The sequence below is a fragment of the Myotis myotis genome, unplaced genomic scaffold (genome assembly GCF_014108235.1).
Source record: "Myotis myotis isolate mMyoMyo1 unplaced genomic scaffold, mMyoMyo1.p scaffold_m19_p_16, whole genome shotgun sequence".
NCBI classification, from domain to species: Eukaryota; Metazoa; Chordata; class Mammalia; order Chiroptera; family Vespertilionidae; genus Myotis; species Myotis myotis.
The window spans coordinates 47,475,942-47,492,522 of NW_023416320.1; the positions used below are offsets into that span (position 1 = coordinate 47,475,942).

Sequence of the window (16,581 nt, forward strand, 5' to 3'; positions counted from 1 at the left end):
TGCTATGGGATCGGCCATAGTATAAACAAGTTTAAAATACTGCAATGTTTGGGGATGTTTCAATAAATTGTCTCTTAAAACAAATATGAGATCAGATGATTCTGCTTATAGTGAATAGTTAGTAAAACTTGGAGATGGCAAACTTGATAGCAGTTTTCATTTAGAAATGGATATTGAAATCCCGTGAAATGATGTGTAATGGATCTATTATTGCAGCTACCTTTGGAAATAGTATATCTACAGATAATATTAAAAATATATCTAAACATGAAATTCTTTGTCCAAAAAAATGAGCACGTTCAAAAATTAAATGAAGAAATTTTGGATATACTCAGAGATTTTCACACATATTTGAGTGATGATTCCATTGATTCAAGAGATGATGCTAAAAAAGGAAAATTTTGCCATCGAATTTCTTAATAGTATTACTCCTTCGGGAATGCTGTGTCATAAATTAAAATTGAACGTGTTGCAATCATCATGCTATTGAGAAATCTTAATAGTAAGTGGGGTCTTTGTAATGGTACCAGATTTATCATCAAAAGATTACAATCTAACATTATCGAAGGTGAAGTATTAACAGGATCTGCAGAGGGAGAGGTTGTTCTGATTCCAAGAATTGATTTGTCCCTGTCTGACAGTGGCCTCCCATTTAAATTAATTCGAAGACGGTTTCCCATGATGCCAACATTTGCGATGATTATTAATAAATCAGAAGGACAAATTCTAGACAGAGTAGGAATATTCCGACCTGAACCCGTTTTCGCACATGGTCAGTTATATGTTGCTTTCTCTCAAGTTTGAAGAGCATGTGACGTTACAGTTAAAGTTCTAAATACTTCATCACAAGGGAAATTAGTCAAGCACTCAAAGTATTTTCACTTTTAATGTGGTGTACAGGGAGATATTAGAATAAGTTTAATCATTTTATCAGTCATTGTTTGCATCACTGTTGTTTTTATATCATGTTTTTGTCATTTTTATATCATGCCTCTGTTGTTGTTATATCCTTTTGTTACTGTTTATTTATTAATAAACTAGAGGTCCGGTGCACATAAATTTGTGCACTCGGGGGGGGGGGGCGTACCTCAGCCTGGTCTGTGCCCTCTCGCAGACTGGGACCCCTCGGGAGATAATGACCTGCTGGCTTAGGCCTGCTCCCGGGTGGCAGAGGGCAGGCCCAATCCCTAGGTGCAGCCCCTGTTTGGGCTCGGAGCAGGGCCAATTGGGGAGTTGGGGCGCCGCCCCCTGTCATGCACAGAGCAGGGCGGATTGGGAGGTTGCGATACCATCCTCAGTCACGCTCAGTGTAGGGCCGATTGGGGGGTTGGGGCACCGCCCCCTGTCACACTCAAGGCAGGGTCGATGGGGAGGTTGCGGCGCCACCCCCTGTAACGCACAGAGCAGGGCCAATCAGGGGATTGGGGTGCTGCCCCCAGTCACGCACAGAGCAGGGCCGATCAGGGGGTTGGGGAGCGCCCCCTGTCACACACAGAACAGGGCCCATCAGGGGGTTGAGGAGCTCCCCCGTCACTCACAGAGTAGGGCCGATAGGGGAGCTGGCGCACCGCCCCCTGTCACACACAGAGCAGGGCGGATCAGGGGGTTGGGGCGCCACCCTCTATCACCCACAGAGCAGGGCCGATTAGGGGGTTGGGGCATCGCCACTGTCACACTCAGGGCAGGGCCAATGGGGAGGTTATGGCTCTACCCTGTCACACACAGAGCAGGGCCCGTGGGGTGAGGGGGTTGGGGCGCCGCCCTCTATCACCCACAGAGCAGGGCCGATCAGGGGGTTGGGGTGCCGCACCCTGTCACACACAGAGCCGCAGGGTGATCAGGGGGTTGGGGAGCTCCCCCCTATCAGGCACAGAGCAGGGCCGATCAGGGGGTTGGGGCGCCTTCACCTGTCATGAACAGAGCAGGGCCGATAGGGAGGTTGTGGCCACGCCCCCTGTCACACACAGAGCCACAGGGCGATCAGGGGGTTTGGGCGCTGCCCCCTGTCACGCTGAACCCGGTGCTGGGAGGCCTCTCAGCTCCGCTGATCCCGGCGCTGGGAGGCATATTACCCTTTTACTATATAGAATAGAGGCCTGGTGCATGGGTGGGGGCTGGCTGGTTTGCCCTGAAGGGTGTCCTGGATCAGGGTGGGGGTCCCCACTGGGGTGCCTGGCCAGCCTGGATGAGGGGATGATGGCTGTTTGCAGCTGGTCACACACCCTTCAGGGTGGGGGTCCCCACTGGGATGCCTGGCCAGTCTGGGTGAGGGGCTGAGGGCCGATTTCAGGCTGGGACTGAAGCTCCCAACTGCTCCTTTTTTTCTTTTTCTTTTTTTATTCTGGGCCAGCTTTAGCTCTGAGGCTCCAGCTCTTAGGCCTCCGCTCCTGAAAGCGGGTATCTGGTTTGTTTCAGTTCTATTATCGAAACTCTGTATCAACTCCAGCTCTGAGATCCCAGCCGGCTGAAAGCTGGTTTCTGGGGTTTTGTTTAGCTTCTATATTTGTTACAATGTTTCTTAAACTGCAGGCTCAGAGGCCTGCAGCGGCAGAGGGTAACGTTGGTTTCCTCCGTCACTGAAGCAAGCAGGCCTCATGTTAGTTTCAAGCTGCCTGGCTGGCAGTTAATTTGCATATCTCACTGATTAGCCAATGGGAAGGGTAGTGGTTGTGTGCCAATTACCATGTTTCTCTTTTATTAGATAGGATTTATATATTATTTTCATATACATTTTACTAATTTCCTTTCATCTTTCACACTTATTATAGAGAAAGGGAAAATAGCAATATTAAAATATCTCCGCTAATTAATTCCCTTTTTTAAAAAAAAATACATTTTATTGATTTTTTACAGAGAGGAAGGGAGAGGGATAGAGAGTTACAAACATCAATGAGAGAGAAACACTGATCAGCTGCCTCCTGCATACTCCCCACTGGGGATGTGCCCACAACCAAAGTACCTGCCCTTGACCGGAATTGAACCTGGGACCCTTGAGTCCACAGGCCGATGCTCTATCCACTGAGCCAAACCAGATAGGGCAGTGGTTGGCAAACTGTGGCTCGGCAAACTGCAGCTCGCGAGCCACATGCGGCTCTTTGGCCCCTGGAGTGTGGCTCTTCCACAAAATACTGACTTCTGCGCATGGGCCACGAAGTTTCAATAACACTGTATGTGCGCACCTGCACATGGTATTTTGTGGTATTTTGTGGAAGAGCCACCCTCAAGGGGCCAAAGAGCAGCATGTGGCTCACGAGCCGCAGTTTGCCAACCATGGGGTTAGGGCAATTAATTCCCTTTTAATGTGCACGAATTTCGTGCACCGGGCTACTAGTGTATATATAAAATCTCTGGAAATTGCCATTTTAAAAATTCAGGAGGAATTCAGGAAGATGGCGAAGTAAGTAAACGCAGCACTCACTGCCTCCCTCAACTTCAAAATTACAACTAAAATACAGAACAACAATCATTTAGAACTGCCTGAAATTTGGCTGAATGGAAGTCCTACAATTGGAGAAGTAAAGAAGAAAGCACACTGAGACTGGTAAGGAAGCATGGAACCAGCTGGCCCAACATCCACATGTGGTGTTTTTTAATGGGGAGGGATAGCTCAGTTGCAGAGGCCTCCAGTGAGGAGCAAGAGTTCCCAGCCCCAGACCAGATTCCTCAGCCATTTCCAGTGCTGGGAAGAGAAGTCCCCATAACTTCGGTCAGTAAAATCCAGTGAGGATTGTGGGTGAGTGACAGGGAGGCTGCTGGAGATCCAGGAAGTTCCTCTTAAAGGGCCGGCACATGGACTTACTCAGACTTGATCCCTCTGGGCTCCAGTACTGAGGCAGTAGTTTGAAAGGAACCTGGGGCATTCAGGGAGGAACTGGATTGTCCAGCATCAGGGCAAGTACTTAAGCTGCTTTCTCCCAGACAGGGGTGCTCCCAGGTTTCATTGTTCCTATAATGAGGTCTTCCGCATCACAGAGCTGACTTGCAGGCTCCATATCTGAGGCTCCATCAACCTGGATCATACTGTTCCCACCACCCTGATGATTCCTTGAGACCCCACCCACCCAATTTGCTGTCTACCCAAGCTGTTTACAGCAGCTTTTCCATATGACCTGGCTCAGGCTTCAGGCTTTCCTAAAATCTCGCAAACAAGCAGCAGCTGGAGTCAGTGTGCCTATCAGAAAGAGGCCCAAGGCCCAGTACTAGCAGCAAGCTGCCTTGCTTCACAGCTTGGCCTCATCTGGACACTTCCAAGCCCAACACAAGGAGCAGCCATCTGCAGACTGCTCTGTAGCTCCTGCTGGGTGGCCCCAGGCAGCGGCTGACTGCATCTCCCAGGAGGCACCAGAGCCACTGCACCCAGTGGACAGCTTCAGACCATACCAGATTACAACTCTACACATCCACAATGACACATTCAAGGCACAGACTCAGTGAGCACCAAAGCCCCACTAAAGCAAATCCTGCTCCATAGGGGTGTCTCCTGCACAGCAGCTCTTCTGCTGTAGTCGCAGCTGGTCCTCACAACCAATTGTCCTGGAGGTCAAATCCTCCCAGTGATGCCAATAGCAATCAAGTTCAACTACAACAAGATTGTGCACACAGCCCACAGTGGTGTACCTAGTGTGCCCAGCTCAGGTGACTGGGAAGGCTGAACCATTGGGTCCTACAGGACACCTACTACACAAACCCACTCTACCAATTCCAGGAAACATAGCAGCTCTACCTACTACATAGAAACAAACACAGGGAAGAAATCAAAATGTGGAGACAAAGAAACAGGTCACAAATAAAAGAACAGGAGAAATTTCCAGAAAAAGAACTAAATGAATGGAGCAAACAAACTCCTAGATACAGAGTTCAAAACAATGGTTATAAGCGTACTCAAAGATCTTAATGAGAGCTGACTTGTCAGTGCCAGCAGGACCACTGCTCAGCATTGCTGCTCTGAGTTGTTCTGAGCTCATATATTCTTCTAAACTCTTCCCGACTACAGCAGGGCTGGTTCCTTCTCGAATCCTGCCCGCTGTACTAATGGTTGGGAACTTAGTCCAAGTTCCTCCTTTATCCTCTGCTCACTGAGACACAGGTCAGTTCTCGGTGGCGGGGGAGATAGAGAAGCCATGAGAGGTTGTGGGTATATAAGAATGAGTCTTTATTGCAGAAGCCAATGGCCATATAGCCGTTAGACAAAACAGTTCTCCACAGCAAAGTCCATACAACAGGCAGGCAGCTATACACGGGCTGGTGAACAGGTACATCTTTCCCACAAAGCAGCATTAGTCTCTGTACCTACAGCTATTATATGAGCAGCCGCATGCTGCCTCTAGACACCTAGCTTTACATAGCAAGAGTACCTGAGCTTTCCCCTGGAGCTTCAGCATCAGCAGCTTCTCCTATCTCCCCTGCCCAGCACACTGGCTGGTTAACGTGGCAGCTATATCTGACAGCTCAGTTGCCAGCTTAGTTCACTCTCTGTGAGCTCTTAGCCTTACATTGTAGCAGTACTGGCTCTCAGCTCTGTCTGAGCTCTCTAGCCTCTCCTGCACACACAGGAGCTACATATTCTGTGTCTGCTGCCTCTGCTTCTTCACACACTCTGCTCTGCCCAGCTGCTCTCTCTAGCAGACTCCTATCAGTAACCTGTATATTATTCCAGAGACAAAGAAGCCTAGCTGCCAACAGTGACATCAATCATTTGGGTTACAGAAGGGCACGGTGTACCGTGTGTCCTTGCACACTCTGGGTATCTTAGCCTGCTTATGATTCCCAGGCTCAGAGTCCTTGGACATCCCATTTGGACTCATGACAGAACAGCCTTGAACATCCTGGTGAACGAATAACAAGGCCTCTGTGCTCTCATTGGCATGGTTCCCATAGAGCTTCAAGGGGCTTAGTAAGAACATCAAAGACATGAAAAAGGACTAGTCGGAAATTAAGCATACACTAGCTGAAATAAAGAATAATTTACAGGGATTCAACAGTAGAGTAGAGGATTCTGAGAATCAAATCAACGATTTAGAATATGAGGAAGCAAAAAACACCTAACCAGAAGACCAAAAAGAAAAAAGAATCCAAAAATATGAAGATAGTGTAAGGAGCCTCTGGGACAACTTCAAGCATACCAACATTTGCATAATGGGGGTTCCAGAAGGAGAAGAGAGAGAGCAAGATATTGAAAACCTATTTGAAGAAATAATGACAGAAAACTTCCCCTACCTGGTGAAAGAAATGGACTTACAAGTTCAGGAAGTGTAGAGAGTCCCAAATAATAGGAACCCAAAGAGGCCCACACTAAGACAGAGCATAATTAAAATGACAAAAGTTAAAGACAAAGAGAGAATCTTAGAGGCAGCAAGAAAAAAGCAGTTACCTACCTACAAGGGAGATTTCTGATTTCTCAACAGAAACTTTGCAGGCCAGAGGGAGTGGCAAAATACATTCAAAGTGATGAATAACAAGGACCTACAACCAAGATTACTCTATACCCAGCAAAGCAATCATTCAGAATTGAAGGTCAGGTAAAGAGCTTCCACAGATAAGAAAAAGCTAAAGGTGCTCATCACCACCAAACCTGTATTACATGAAATACTGAAGGATATTCTTTAAGGAGAGGAAGAAGAAGAAAAAAGATAAAAAATATGAATAAAATGGCAATCCTATATAATAAAACCCTAATATGCAAATCCACCAAATGGCAGAACGACCAGTGGGACGACCGATCGCTATGACATGCACTGACCACCAGGGAGCAGATGATCAACACAGGAGCTGCCCCCTGGTGGTCAGTGTGCTCCCACAGGAGGAGTGCTACTCAGCCAGAAGCCGGGCTCAGGGCAGGTGAGTGCACTGGTGGTAGCGGGAGCCTCTCCTGCCTCTGTTGCAGGAGAGCGGTAAGGAGCGAGGGGTCCTAGACTGCAACAGCCCTGGACTGCGAGAGGGATGTCTGATTGCCGGCTTAAGCCCAATCCTTACCGGGGATTGGGCTTAAGCCGGCAGGCGGACATCCCTGAGAGGTCCCGGACTGCGAGAGGGCGCAGGCCGGGTTGAGGGTCTACCCCCCCACCAGTGCACTAATTTCATGCACCAGGCCTCTAGTAAATGCATATCTATCGACAATTGAATCTCAAAATCAAAATAAACAAACAAGGAATCTAATGAACAAAATAAACTGATAAATAAAATAGAACCAAAGGCATGAAAACATGGATCAGACTGAGGAATCTCAGAGGGAAGGGGAGAGATGAAGGTGGGAAGAGATTAACCAAAGAACTTATATGCATATATGCATTACCTATGGACATAGACAATATGGTGGTGAAGGCCTGGGGTGGGGCAGGAACCAGGTGGAGGGAGGTAATAAGGATGGGGGGGAAAGTGGGATATGTGTAATACTCTCTACAATAAAGATTTTTAAAAGACCATAAAAATTTTAAAAATTTAAACAATACACCCTCCAGCCTTGAGAAAATGAGTAAAAGAGAAAAGGGAGCTTTTACATATCCCACAATAACCTTCAGTGCTATTTAAATTCTTTTTAAAGTAGGCAAATATTACTTTGTAAAATTAATTTTTTTCCCCCAAAAAATCTTGACCATACAACCCGCCAGCTGGAGCCAGCTGCTCTCAGTAGCTTCTAGTTGGAGGTGATCTGCAAGGGCGGGAAAAGAAAGTGGTTGGCGGGCCCATCCCTGACTCACCCACTGGATGGGCACCCAGAGTCTCAGGCTACCTGTGGCCTTAGGGAGCATGCCCTCAGCCCCACCCTACAGGATGGTGCTAATGGGGCAGTTAGGGTGGGGGGAGGGGGGAGGAGAGGGGGGCAGGGACCAGGTGGAGGGGGTCTATGGGGGAAAAAGGGGGACACCTGTAATACTTTCAACAATAAAGAATTATTTCCTTTTAATCCTGACCACACAATAAAGAGGAATTTTATTCATCTTGTAATCTCAGGACACTCTTCAATTAAAAAGGTCTAGAAATTTCAAAAAGTAAAGTGAAAGCCCTTTCACAAAGTTGACTCTCAACACCTAAGACCTGCTCATATTCCTCATTGTAAACATGTCAGGAAAGCACTTCCAATTAACGTTACAATTCAAACAAGTGTATGTTCAGTTATCTTATTACTCTTACAATTGTTTTTGATCAATTATTGTTTTGGATGAGCTCATAACTGTACTATTCGCACTTGTACAACTGTTTTTGAGCAGTCACACACATATCTCAGTTGGAGTTCAAATATGCACTGTGCGTACTATTCATTCATTCATCCCTTCAGCAAACACTGAGAGCCCACAGACTGGGAGTCAGCCCTGTACTGGATGCCAGTCAGGTCTTCCTATAATCAGGACACCACCAGTCTGTGAGCTGTTTGCTACTAGACCCCAACGAGATAATAAGTAGGGAAGCTGAGTTTTTTAAAAAATATAACTTAACCTTGCCACACATCCAATTTCACGTCTGCTTAATCTAATAATTTTTTAAAATCTGGCTTGCATTTATGTTTACTTCTTCCATTTCATTTCTCTAGTAATTCTATCGTATTTACAAAAGTATTGCCTAAGTCAGATGGGAATTTTTTTCTTGTCATTTACAGAAAAGTGAGGCCCTAACAGCTTAGATTGCTTTGCCCAAGCACCGCACTGGAGCTACAAGACAAGAAGAGCTCAGCCTCGCCGGTACGAGTCCGATTCGCCTCCAGTCCAGGGGTCGCCCCAGCCCGCATCAGAAGACACGCGCGAAGGTCCAGCATGTAAATGCCGCACAAAAGCGCCACAAAAGGAGGAGAAACTACAACAGCGCGCGCTCTGTTCAAAGTGTCCAGTGGGCCAAGAAGCAAGCCAGCCCCGCCCCCAGGCCCCGCCCAGGACCTCAGCCCCGCCCCCATTCCGGGCTCCGCCCCGGCTCCGCGTTCCACTCCCCGCGCCAGGCCCCGCCCCCGCCAAGGCCCCGCCTCCCACGTCACTGGCACAGCTCCCGCGACTCACCCGGGACTGCCCGAGCTCCGCCCTCCGCTGCAACTCCGAGTGCCGCTCCAGAGCGCTCGCGAAGCCGCCGGGGCGCGCTCTATCCTCCGTGGACTCGGAACTCTGGCTCCCGGAGCCACTCTCAGCGCCCGAGCCTCCATAGGGCCGAGAGAAGAGGAACATGCGCAGGAAACGACTCTCGGCAGTCACGGCACGGGGCCGACACAGCGCCGCCATGACGGCTCCAGACTGAACCTCTGACCTTCAACCTCTCCGCCAGCGTGCAGGTCACGGGCGGGGCTTCCGTCGCCCCGCCCACTTCCGCACAGCACTACCTGCGGGCGGGGCGCGGTGTAGCCAGCGCATGCGCGGAGTTGGAGGCGAGCCGGGAACCTGGCGGGGCAAGTCCGTGGCTGGAGGTGGGTGCTGGCCGCGGTCCGCTTCGTTTAGCGGGGACAGCGTTTTCGCCCCGGGAGTTTCGCCCTCCCAGGCATCGCGTGGGCCTGGTCCCGCTGCACATGCTGTCCCGCCGCCTGCGCGTGTGCCCAGGTGGCCGCACGGCTCGGCCCCCACCGCTCTTCGGGTCTTTGTCGGACCCCAAATACGCAGGGTCGGGCTCCCGGGTATTTGCTATGCCACTGGGCACTTCTTAATACGCCATGGATTGGCTTACAGTAGTTTTGTTCAGCGTCTGCGCCCCCATTTTGCTGTTGGACGGCCGACACCGGCCTCGGACATCTGTGAAATCCTGCTCCCAGTTGGTCTCTGCCTGTCCTGCGGCCGGTCCACCCACCTTCACCAACACGAGGCTTCCCGAGACCCGCTTGTCATCCCCACATCTCAGAGCCCTCCTAGGCCCTCCTAGGGATTGAGAGGCTCCGGATGGGCTTAAATATGCGCCACCGGAGGCCCCACCCTCACTCGTGATTTTTCTCCGAGTTTTCCCCCCATGTTAATTCACATGTTTTGTCCACGCTCTTCAAAGCCGAGCCCAATCCCATATTGAACAAGTGTTTACGAATTAAGCTGCCCAACAATCTTATATTAGTTCGGTAATTACTTATCTGTAATTAGTGATTTTTAAGATAAATTCCACTCCAAGTGAGTTCTTCCTTCAGGGCACTTAAACCATGTATTTCCCTTGGCCATTACTTGCATCTTGCACAAGACGTTTTTGCATTATTCTGTATGGCTGTTGCTCTTTCCTTCTACTTTAGGGAGAAGTGTGGTAACTTACAATGAACATTGGCCTGTGACCTTAAGACCCCTTAATTCACCCTAGCCAATTTGGCTCAGTGGACAGAGCATCAGCCTGCGGACTGAAAGGTCCTGGGTTCGATTCCCGTCAAGGGCACATGCTCCGGTTGCGGGCTTCATCCCCAGTGGGGGGTGTGTAGGAGGCAGCCAGTCAATGATTCTCTCCCTTCCTCTCTGAAATCAATAAAAATTAAATTAAAAAGAACCCTTAAATCTAGTCTGGACTAATCTTGGCCGCAGGCAACCCAATTTAATGTTAATTTGATTCCCTCACCGGTAAAACCAAATTATTAGACCCTGTGTTAAATTTAAGGAAGTGTGTGTAAACCTGCATCAGTATCTACAGGACAAATGGGATTAGTAACATCCCAGCTCTTAAATAACAGATGTATTGTGTTCCTGTCCTGCCTCAGCCAGATGATAAATTCCTTGAGGATTCTAACAACAGGTATTGGGACAAATCTTCAAGTTTTTAATATATGAGTGAGTTTGTATCAGCTGATTTCAAGTTGTGCTAAGTTCTCTGCCTTTAGCATAGCATCAGAGCATCAAATGGGAGGATGGGCATATCAGCAAGGAGGTATCCGCACAGGGTCCCGGAGCCACTCTCAGCGCCCGAGCCTCCATAGGGCCGAGAGAAGCACCAACCTGTTCAAGCACCAACCATAGCATCAGCGCTGATGCAGTGTCTTCATCAGATTCTGACCCTGCTCTACCCCTGGAGCCCCACCTTCTTTATTATATAGGCCGTTCCCCCTATCGCTTGCAAGTAGTTGGTAAGCTTTGTAAAAACATTAGAGATGGCCAATGGTAAGGAAAGTGAATAGGAAGTAGTTCAAGTCCTGGCTCCACATCCCCTGGCTGTGATCTCATCTATGAAAAGGTGATGCTGCCACACCCTTGGGTAAAATATTAAAGGAAATGAGCATACAATGCTAGCACTTAATGAAAGCTCAATAAAGAGTGACTACTAGTGGCGATATGGAGGTGATTAGAAATGCATGCCTCTTAAGCTTGCATGAAAACCTGGGGGGAAAGGATAGGGCTAGCCATACAATGGGGAGATGTTAGTATCTCAAGTCTTTTCAGCCATAGAGAAGAATACGATCATTAGGGAGTTCATGTAGAAGATGAGTGGGGACAGGCATAACATTTAAGGAGTTGAAATAAGAGAATACCAGGAAATAGGCAAACTGAAAAGTAAGAACAGAGATTCAAGCCTAGAAACCAAGGGGGAGACTTTAAAGCACGTTGAAATGGGAGTGTTAAAATGAAAGATATTACCCACTTAAAAATATTCAAACAACGAAATTGGTTTTTGCTGTATTCTAGGAAAACCACATTAAAATAACCACTACCAGCCAATCTCACTAAGTAACATCAAAATTACATAGAGAGTTGGCAAGGATTTTAGTTGCCTTATAGCTTTTCTCTAAATATGAAATCCTGGCAGGTGACAGGCATATGCAGACCCCACCCTCAGGTGGCTTACCTTAGTTTGGTTCATTTGTATTTCAGAATGAGGACAATATGAAAATTGTGAAATCTAAGGTTCTAAGTTTACTTGAAAGTTGATACTGCTTGCCCTCGTTGGCTTGCCTCAGTGGATAGGGCATCAGCCTGTGGATTGAAGGGTCCTGGGTTCGATTCCGGTCAAGGGCATGACCCCCAATAGGGGGCGTGCAGGAGGCAGCCAATCGATGATGCTCTCTCATCACTGATGTTTCTCTCTCTCCCTTCCTCTCTGAAATCAATAAAAAAAATATTTTAAAAAGTGATACTGCTTTATAGTAACTGTAATCTCACATAGTCCCTATAATTAATCAAATCACAATGGGACATTCACTAGTTAGTAGACAAATGTCTCCTCAGGGCAAAAATATGGTTTTTCATCTGGGTTTTCAGAGCTATAAAGAAATGGGTACAGTATGATCCAATTTATAAAGGATTCTAGAAAGCGCAAACAAGTGACCAAAAGCAGATCAAGGAGAAGAGGGGCCTGAGGGAGAGGTAACAAAAGGGCACAGGAAACTGGTGAGGGGGGCACCGGGTAGTGTTCATTGTGTCGATTGTGGTGGTGATCTGGTGAATGTGTACATATGTTGAAACATTAAACTGTACCCTTAAATTTGAGTCATTTTGGTATGTCAGTTATACCTCAATAAAATTATTTTTAAAAAGAAACGAGAAATCGATGTGATCCTGACAGGGCCTTCCCCAGCACCCACTCTGGCACATTCACACACATCCACCTGCAAAGGCTCTGGGTGGACAGCACGCAGCCTCCCGTTGGAGTCACTGATTCAGTTTTGTTTGGTAGCTGCTTGTGTTTCTCCATGTCCAGGACGTGGAGGGTCTGGAGAGAAGCTGTCCCACCTCAGGTGACACATACAAGACGACCCAAACCCAAAGTATAGAATTTTTATTGTTTTCAAATGCTATACAAAAGAAAAATAGACAGTGTGCATTTCTTGATTAACAGATCCAGAAATAGTGACCCCAAATTAAACATGCTTTTTTCTCTATTTCAGTAGTTTGAGTTACCAAGATGATAATCCAGTGAGTTCTCTCCCAGTGATTACTTTGGCCTCATAAGCAAAAGAATTATTTGTTTATTCCCACAAACTCCATAAACCAAAGACAGTTCCTTTGTAAGAAGGGGACATTTCAGAGGTGATTTTCTCCTCTGAAGCTTCTTGAATCCTTGAATATCTGAGAGTTTGCTCTCAAGTTGCTGTTTTCTTAGTGTCAAACATAAAACACAACAGAGGGAACTGGGAGTTCATAACGTGGAATCCTCACAAAGACCACTTTGAATATTTCCAAATCCATGTCTATTTTTCTAAATTCACCCTCCCCCTACTTTGACTACTTTAAGAGGCAACTTACTATGCAATAGATTAAATCATTTTTAGATTAAGTGTAGTGATTCTCTGATTTCTCCTTTCACAGCCATCGCCTATACCCCCACACACCCATCCCATTTCTACCCCATTTCTATCACTTCTCTGCATAAGCTAAAGAGACTTGAGGATATTTCACTTAGCTAAAAAGTTGCCGTCTTACTCCATTTTGCCTTGTTGAAAAGATAGTAACAGCAGGATGCTCAAGAAACAACATGATGAAAAGGTATTGTGATAAAAAACTTAAAGATGACATAGTTGGTAGAAAAATATAACTTAACAGTTATGCTGAGTAACCACAATATTTCTATTTAAAAAAGAAACATATTTCTACAGATCTCCTCGGGGACAATGCTGCAATGACCTTCGCCTTAAATCCTCTATAAGGAAATAATTTATAATATGTTAGCCTAATCCCATTAAGTGATGATTTAAAGGGGATGGTAAAACACAACATCCCCCTTTTTTAGCATAGACACCCACTGATTATTTAATACAACAAGCTGTTTGCAGACCACTGGTTTCACAGTAATATCGAGATCTATACTATTGGCATACAGAATTTATTAAGCTTTTTACACATAACAGAGCAGAGTTCCTATTGCATCTAAAGTGCTAACAAGCTCTAATAATCAAGACGGGCAGCATGTTACTTGAGAACAGTCAACACTTGTGCATTTTCAAATGTGGTTTCTTAAGATAATTTCTGTCCAAGTGAATCTAGCCATGCTTTTTAAAAACGCTTTAGGTCACTCCAAGCTTGGCAATTAACATCTGGCATAAACAATAATAAAACTATCACAACTTGATAAATAACAAATACAACATTATAGGCCATAACCATACACAGCAGAAGGAAAAGGTAGTGGTGACGAATCAGTAGCTGCTACAATTAACAGAGCACATGCCTCCATGCAGTTCCTTCCAGAGTATCTGGTGCACTCAGTCCTGACACGCAGTGTTTGAAGCAGGGCACAATGTCTGCAGAATCATGTAATAATTTCTAACACACTGAAAACATGTCAGTAGAAAATGGTGAGTTGATTTTTATTAATGCATTAAATCCTGTGGAGTTATCACCAACCCCTTAGTATAAAATCTGTTCAAATTATATTAGATAACTCTGTGTGCTTCTTATTTTTAAATGGTGGGAAATGAATTAAATGAAGACAGGAATGATTTCCCTAATATGACTGATTTTAGCATTTTTACCTCTAACTAGGTCTAAAAAACTTCTGGCTTTTGAATTGATTATTTGAAGACAGTGTTCCTATATCAACCTACTGATAATACAACATGCTTGATTCAGAATGTTATCCTGCATACTCTGAAATACAACTTTAATCCAGTGAAAAACGGAGTGATGTAAATGGCATAAGAACCAGTGCACTGAAATGATTACTGTCACAAATGGTGACAAGGATGTGGAGTCCCTCTCCAGTCACTAAGGAGTTTGAATTACTGTACATATTGTCACTTATAAAACTACTAGAGGCCCGGTGCACGAATTCATGCATGGGTGGGGTCCCTAGGCCTGGCCGGCGATCATGGCCGTTCGGGGCCATCTAACCCAGTCCCAATCTGGGCCAAGCCAATCGGGGCCTGCTGGCCAGGGGGAAAAACAGTGGGAGGGACCACAGGAGGTTGGCTGTGAGAGTGCACTGACTACCAGGGGGCAGCTCCTGCGTTGAGCATCTGCCCCCTGGTGGCCAGTGCACATCATAGTGACTGGTCGACCAGTAGTTCCGGTCATTCGGTCATAAGGGTTGCTTAGGCTTTTATATATATAGATAACTAGTGGGATGTAGAACTGATGTACTTAGTTTTCTGTCTTCAGGCACCCAAGATATAAGATAACCTCACACCCAAACAATGTCTTTTCCACAATGTCTGCAGCTGGTAGTTCTTCCCTTGGAGGTGAAGGAAATTATGCCAAGACTTTTAATAACCAGGATTCAGAAAACTTAAAGAGGTTTGAAAAAGGAGGAAAAGAAAATGACATAGAAGACAAAGACCAAACTGGCATCCCAGATCCAGAGCGATTTGGGGAAGCGGGGAATCCATGCTGACAGCCTGCCACTTCTCCAATCACCCTAGCGAGGGTCCCCGGGTACCACCGTGTTTGTGTAATGGTGCTTCCTACGTCAAGGGCCTGAAAGGCACATTGAAGGGTGTTTCCCAGGGACAGAGGTGAAGATATTTTTATTTTGTTTAACCCACAGACTATTTAGTCAAAGGAATACATAAGGCGAAATGAAAGCACGTGGGGTGGGATTCACGGCGATGAACGCTGACAAGATGTGCTTGGGTCTCGCTGGCAGCATCTGGCAGTGGTGCAGGACAGCGGCAGGACCTCACGGGCCCGCCTGGGTCTGCTCTGGAAGAGGCTCCGTGGCCGTGGCACTAGCACTGGCAGTCGAATTCAAGACGTCTCCGAAATCACCGCCGGCAGGCTTGGTCCCCCCTACTTTAGACTTTTTAAGAAGTTCAAAAAGGAAGAGACATCATGAAACACACTTAGCTGTCTCTAAGAAATTACACATTTCTTTTCTTTTCAGCATTTAGGATGCTACAACGTACACTCAAAACACTGATTAAAACTGATCACCTTAAATGTATTAATCATGTAAATAATAAAGTTATTAAAGTTCTTTAAAATAGTAATCTACCCACACCAAAGAGAGTTCAGGCAGCAAACAAGATAATAAAAAAACCATGTTCACCTCTCTACTTGCCTTTAAGTTTTCAACCTTCTCTTCAAATGATTTGAAAGTTGGGGAGTTTCTATGGAGAGAAAAAAAATATATATACATATAGTAAAAAAAAGAAAGCCACAAATGTTGAAGCCATCATTAGTTGACTGTATTCCTCTTAGCCATTACTCTCAGCAAAAGAACAGGTATCTCTGTCGACCCCACAGGTGTGCAGGCGCACACACAGGTGTATTGTGGAAAACTGTCCACTTCTATTCTAAGATTTCTACAGTGATGCTTTTGGCCCAGAAACAAAGCCAGTCTAAGACATATAAACGGAGATACAGTCAAGTGCATGTGTGGTAACACACCAACTGGTCAGGTAACACACCAACTCTTGTCACTTCCCCAACCCACGTGTCACCGCAGGTCAGTTTAGCCTGGCTAAGGCACCAAGCTCTAGAACTCGCGTTGAAGTCCACATGTTGCCTGGCACGACTCCTGCGTGAATCCACATCATCAAGCAGGACACGCCAGCCGGAGGCAGTCCTGTAACAGGGATCAGCTCCCCAGGGGGCTTCATAATAGAGGAGGAAGGAGCCCACACACCTGGCTCCGCTGCTTCACAAAGCTGCCCCGGGCAGAAGCTCTGGCCACGGAGAGCCCCTCCCACGCCTTCAGGCCCATCCACATTCATCCAGGGGGACCCAGTGCCTTGGTCACTCCCATGGGGTGGCTGCGTGTTACTATCCACCCAACCTCGAA

At 46.5% G+C, this 16,581-nt stretch overlaps 2 protein-coding genes across 9 annotated transcripts in view; both read right to left on the bottom strand.

The window, feature by feature from the left end:
* MRPS28 (mitochondrial ribosomal protein S28) overlaps positions 1-9,251 on the bottom strand; it is a 102,517-nt gene extending 93,266 nt beyond the window's left edge. The window contains exon 1 of one of the 2 annotated variants that reach the window (XM_036338770.1): positions 8,985-9,248. In XM_036338770.1, the coding sequence (XP_036194663.1) occupies positions 8,985-9,200 (216 nt within the window). In that variant the 5' untranslated portion in view covers positions 9,201-9,248. Of the gene's footprint in view, positions 1-8,984 lie in introns of both variants that reach the window. The other variant, XM_036338771.1, reaches the window with a different exon arrangement.
* Positions 9,252-12,627: 3,376 nt separating this feature from the next.
* Positions 12,628-16,581, bottom strand: part of TPD52 (tumor protein D52) — an 81,835-nt gene continuing 77,881 nt past the window's right edge. For 4 of the 7 annotated variants that reach the window (XM_036338765.1, XM_036338762.1, XM_036338764.1 and 1 more), the window contains 2 exons: positions 15,847-15,907; positions 12,628-15,597 (listed from right to left, as the gene is read on the bottom strand). In XM_036338765.1, the coding sequence (XP_036194658.1) occupies positions 15,478-15,597; positions 15,847-15,907 (181 nt within the window). In that variant the 3' untranslated portion in view covers positions 12,628-15,477. The remainder of the gene's footprint in view (positions 15,598-15,846; positions 15,908-16,581) is intronic. The other 3 variants (XM_036338763.1, XM_036338766.1, XM_036338769.1) reach the window with 1 other exon arrangement.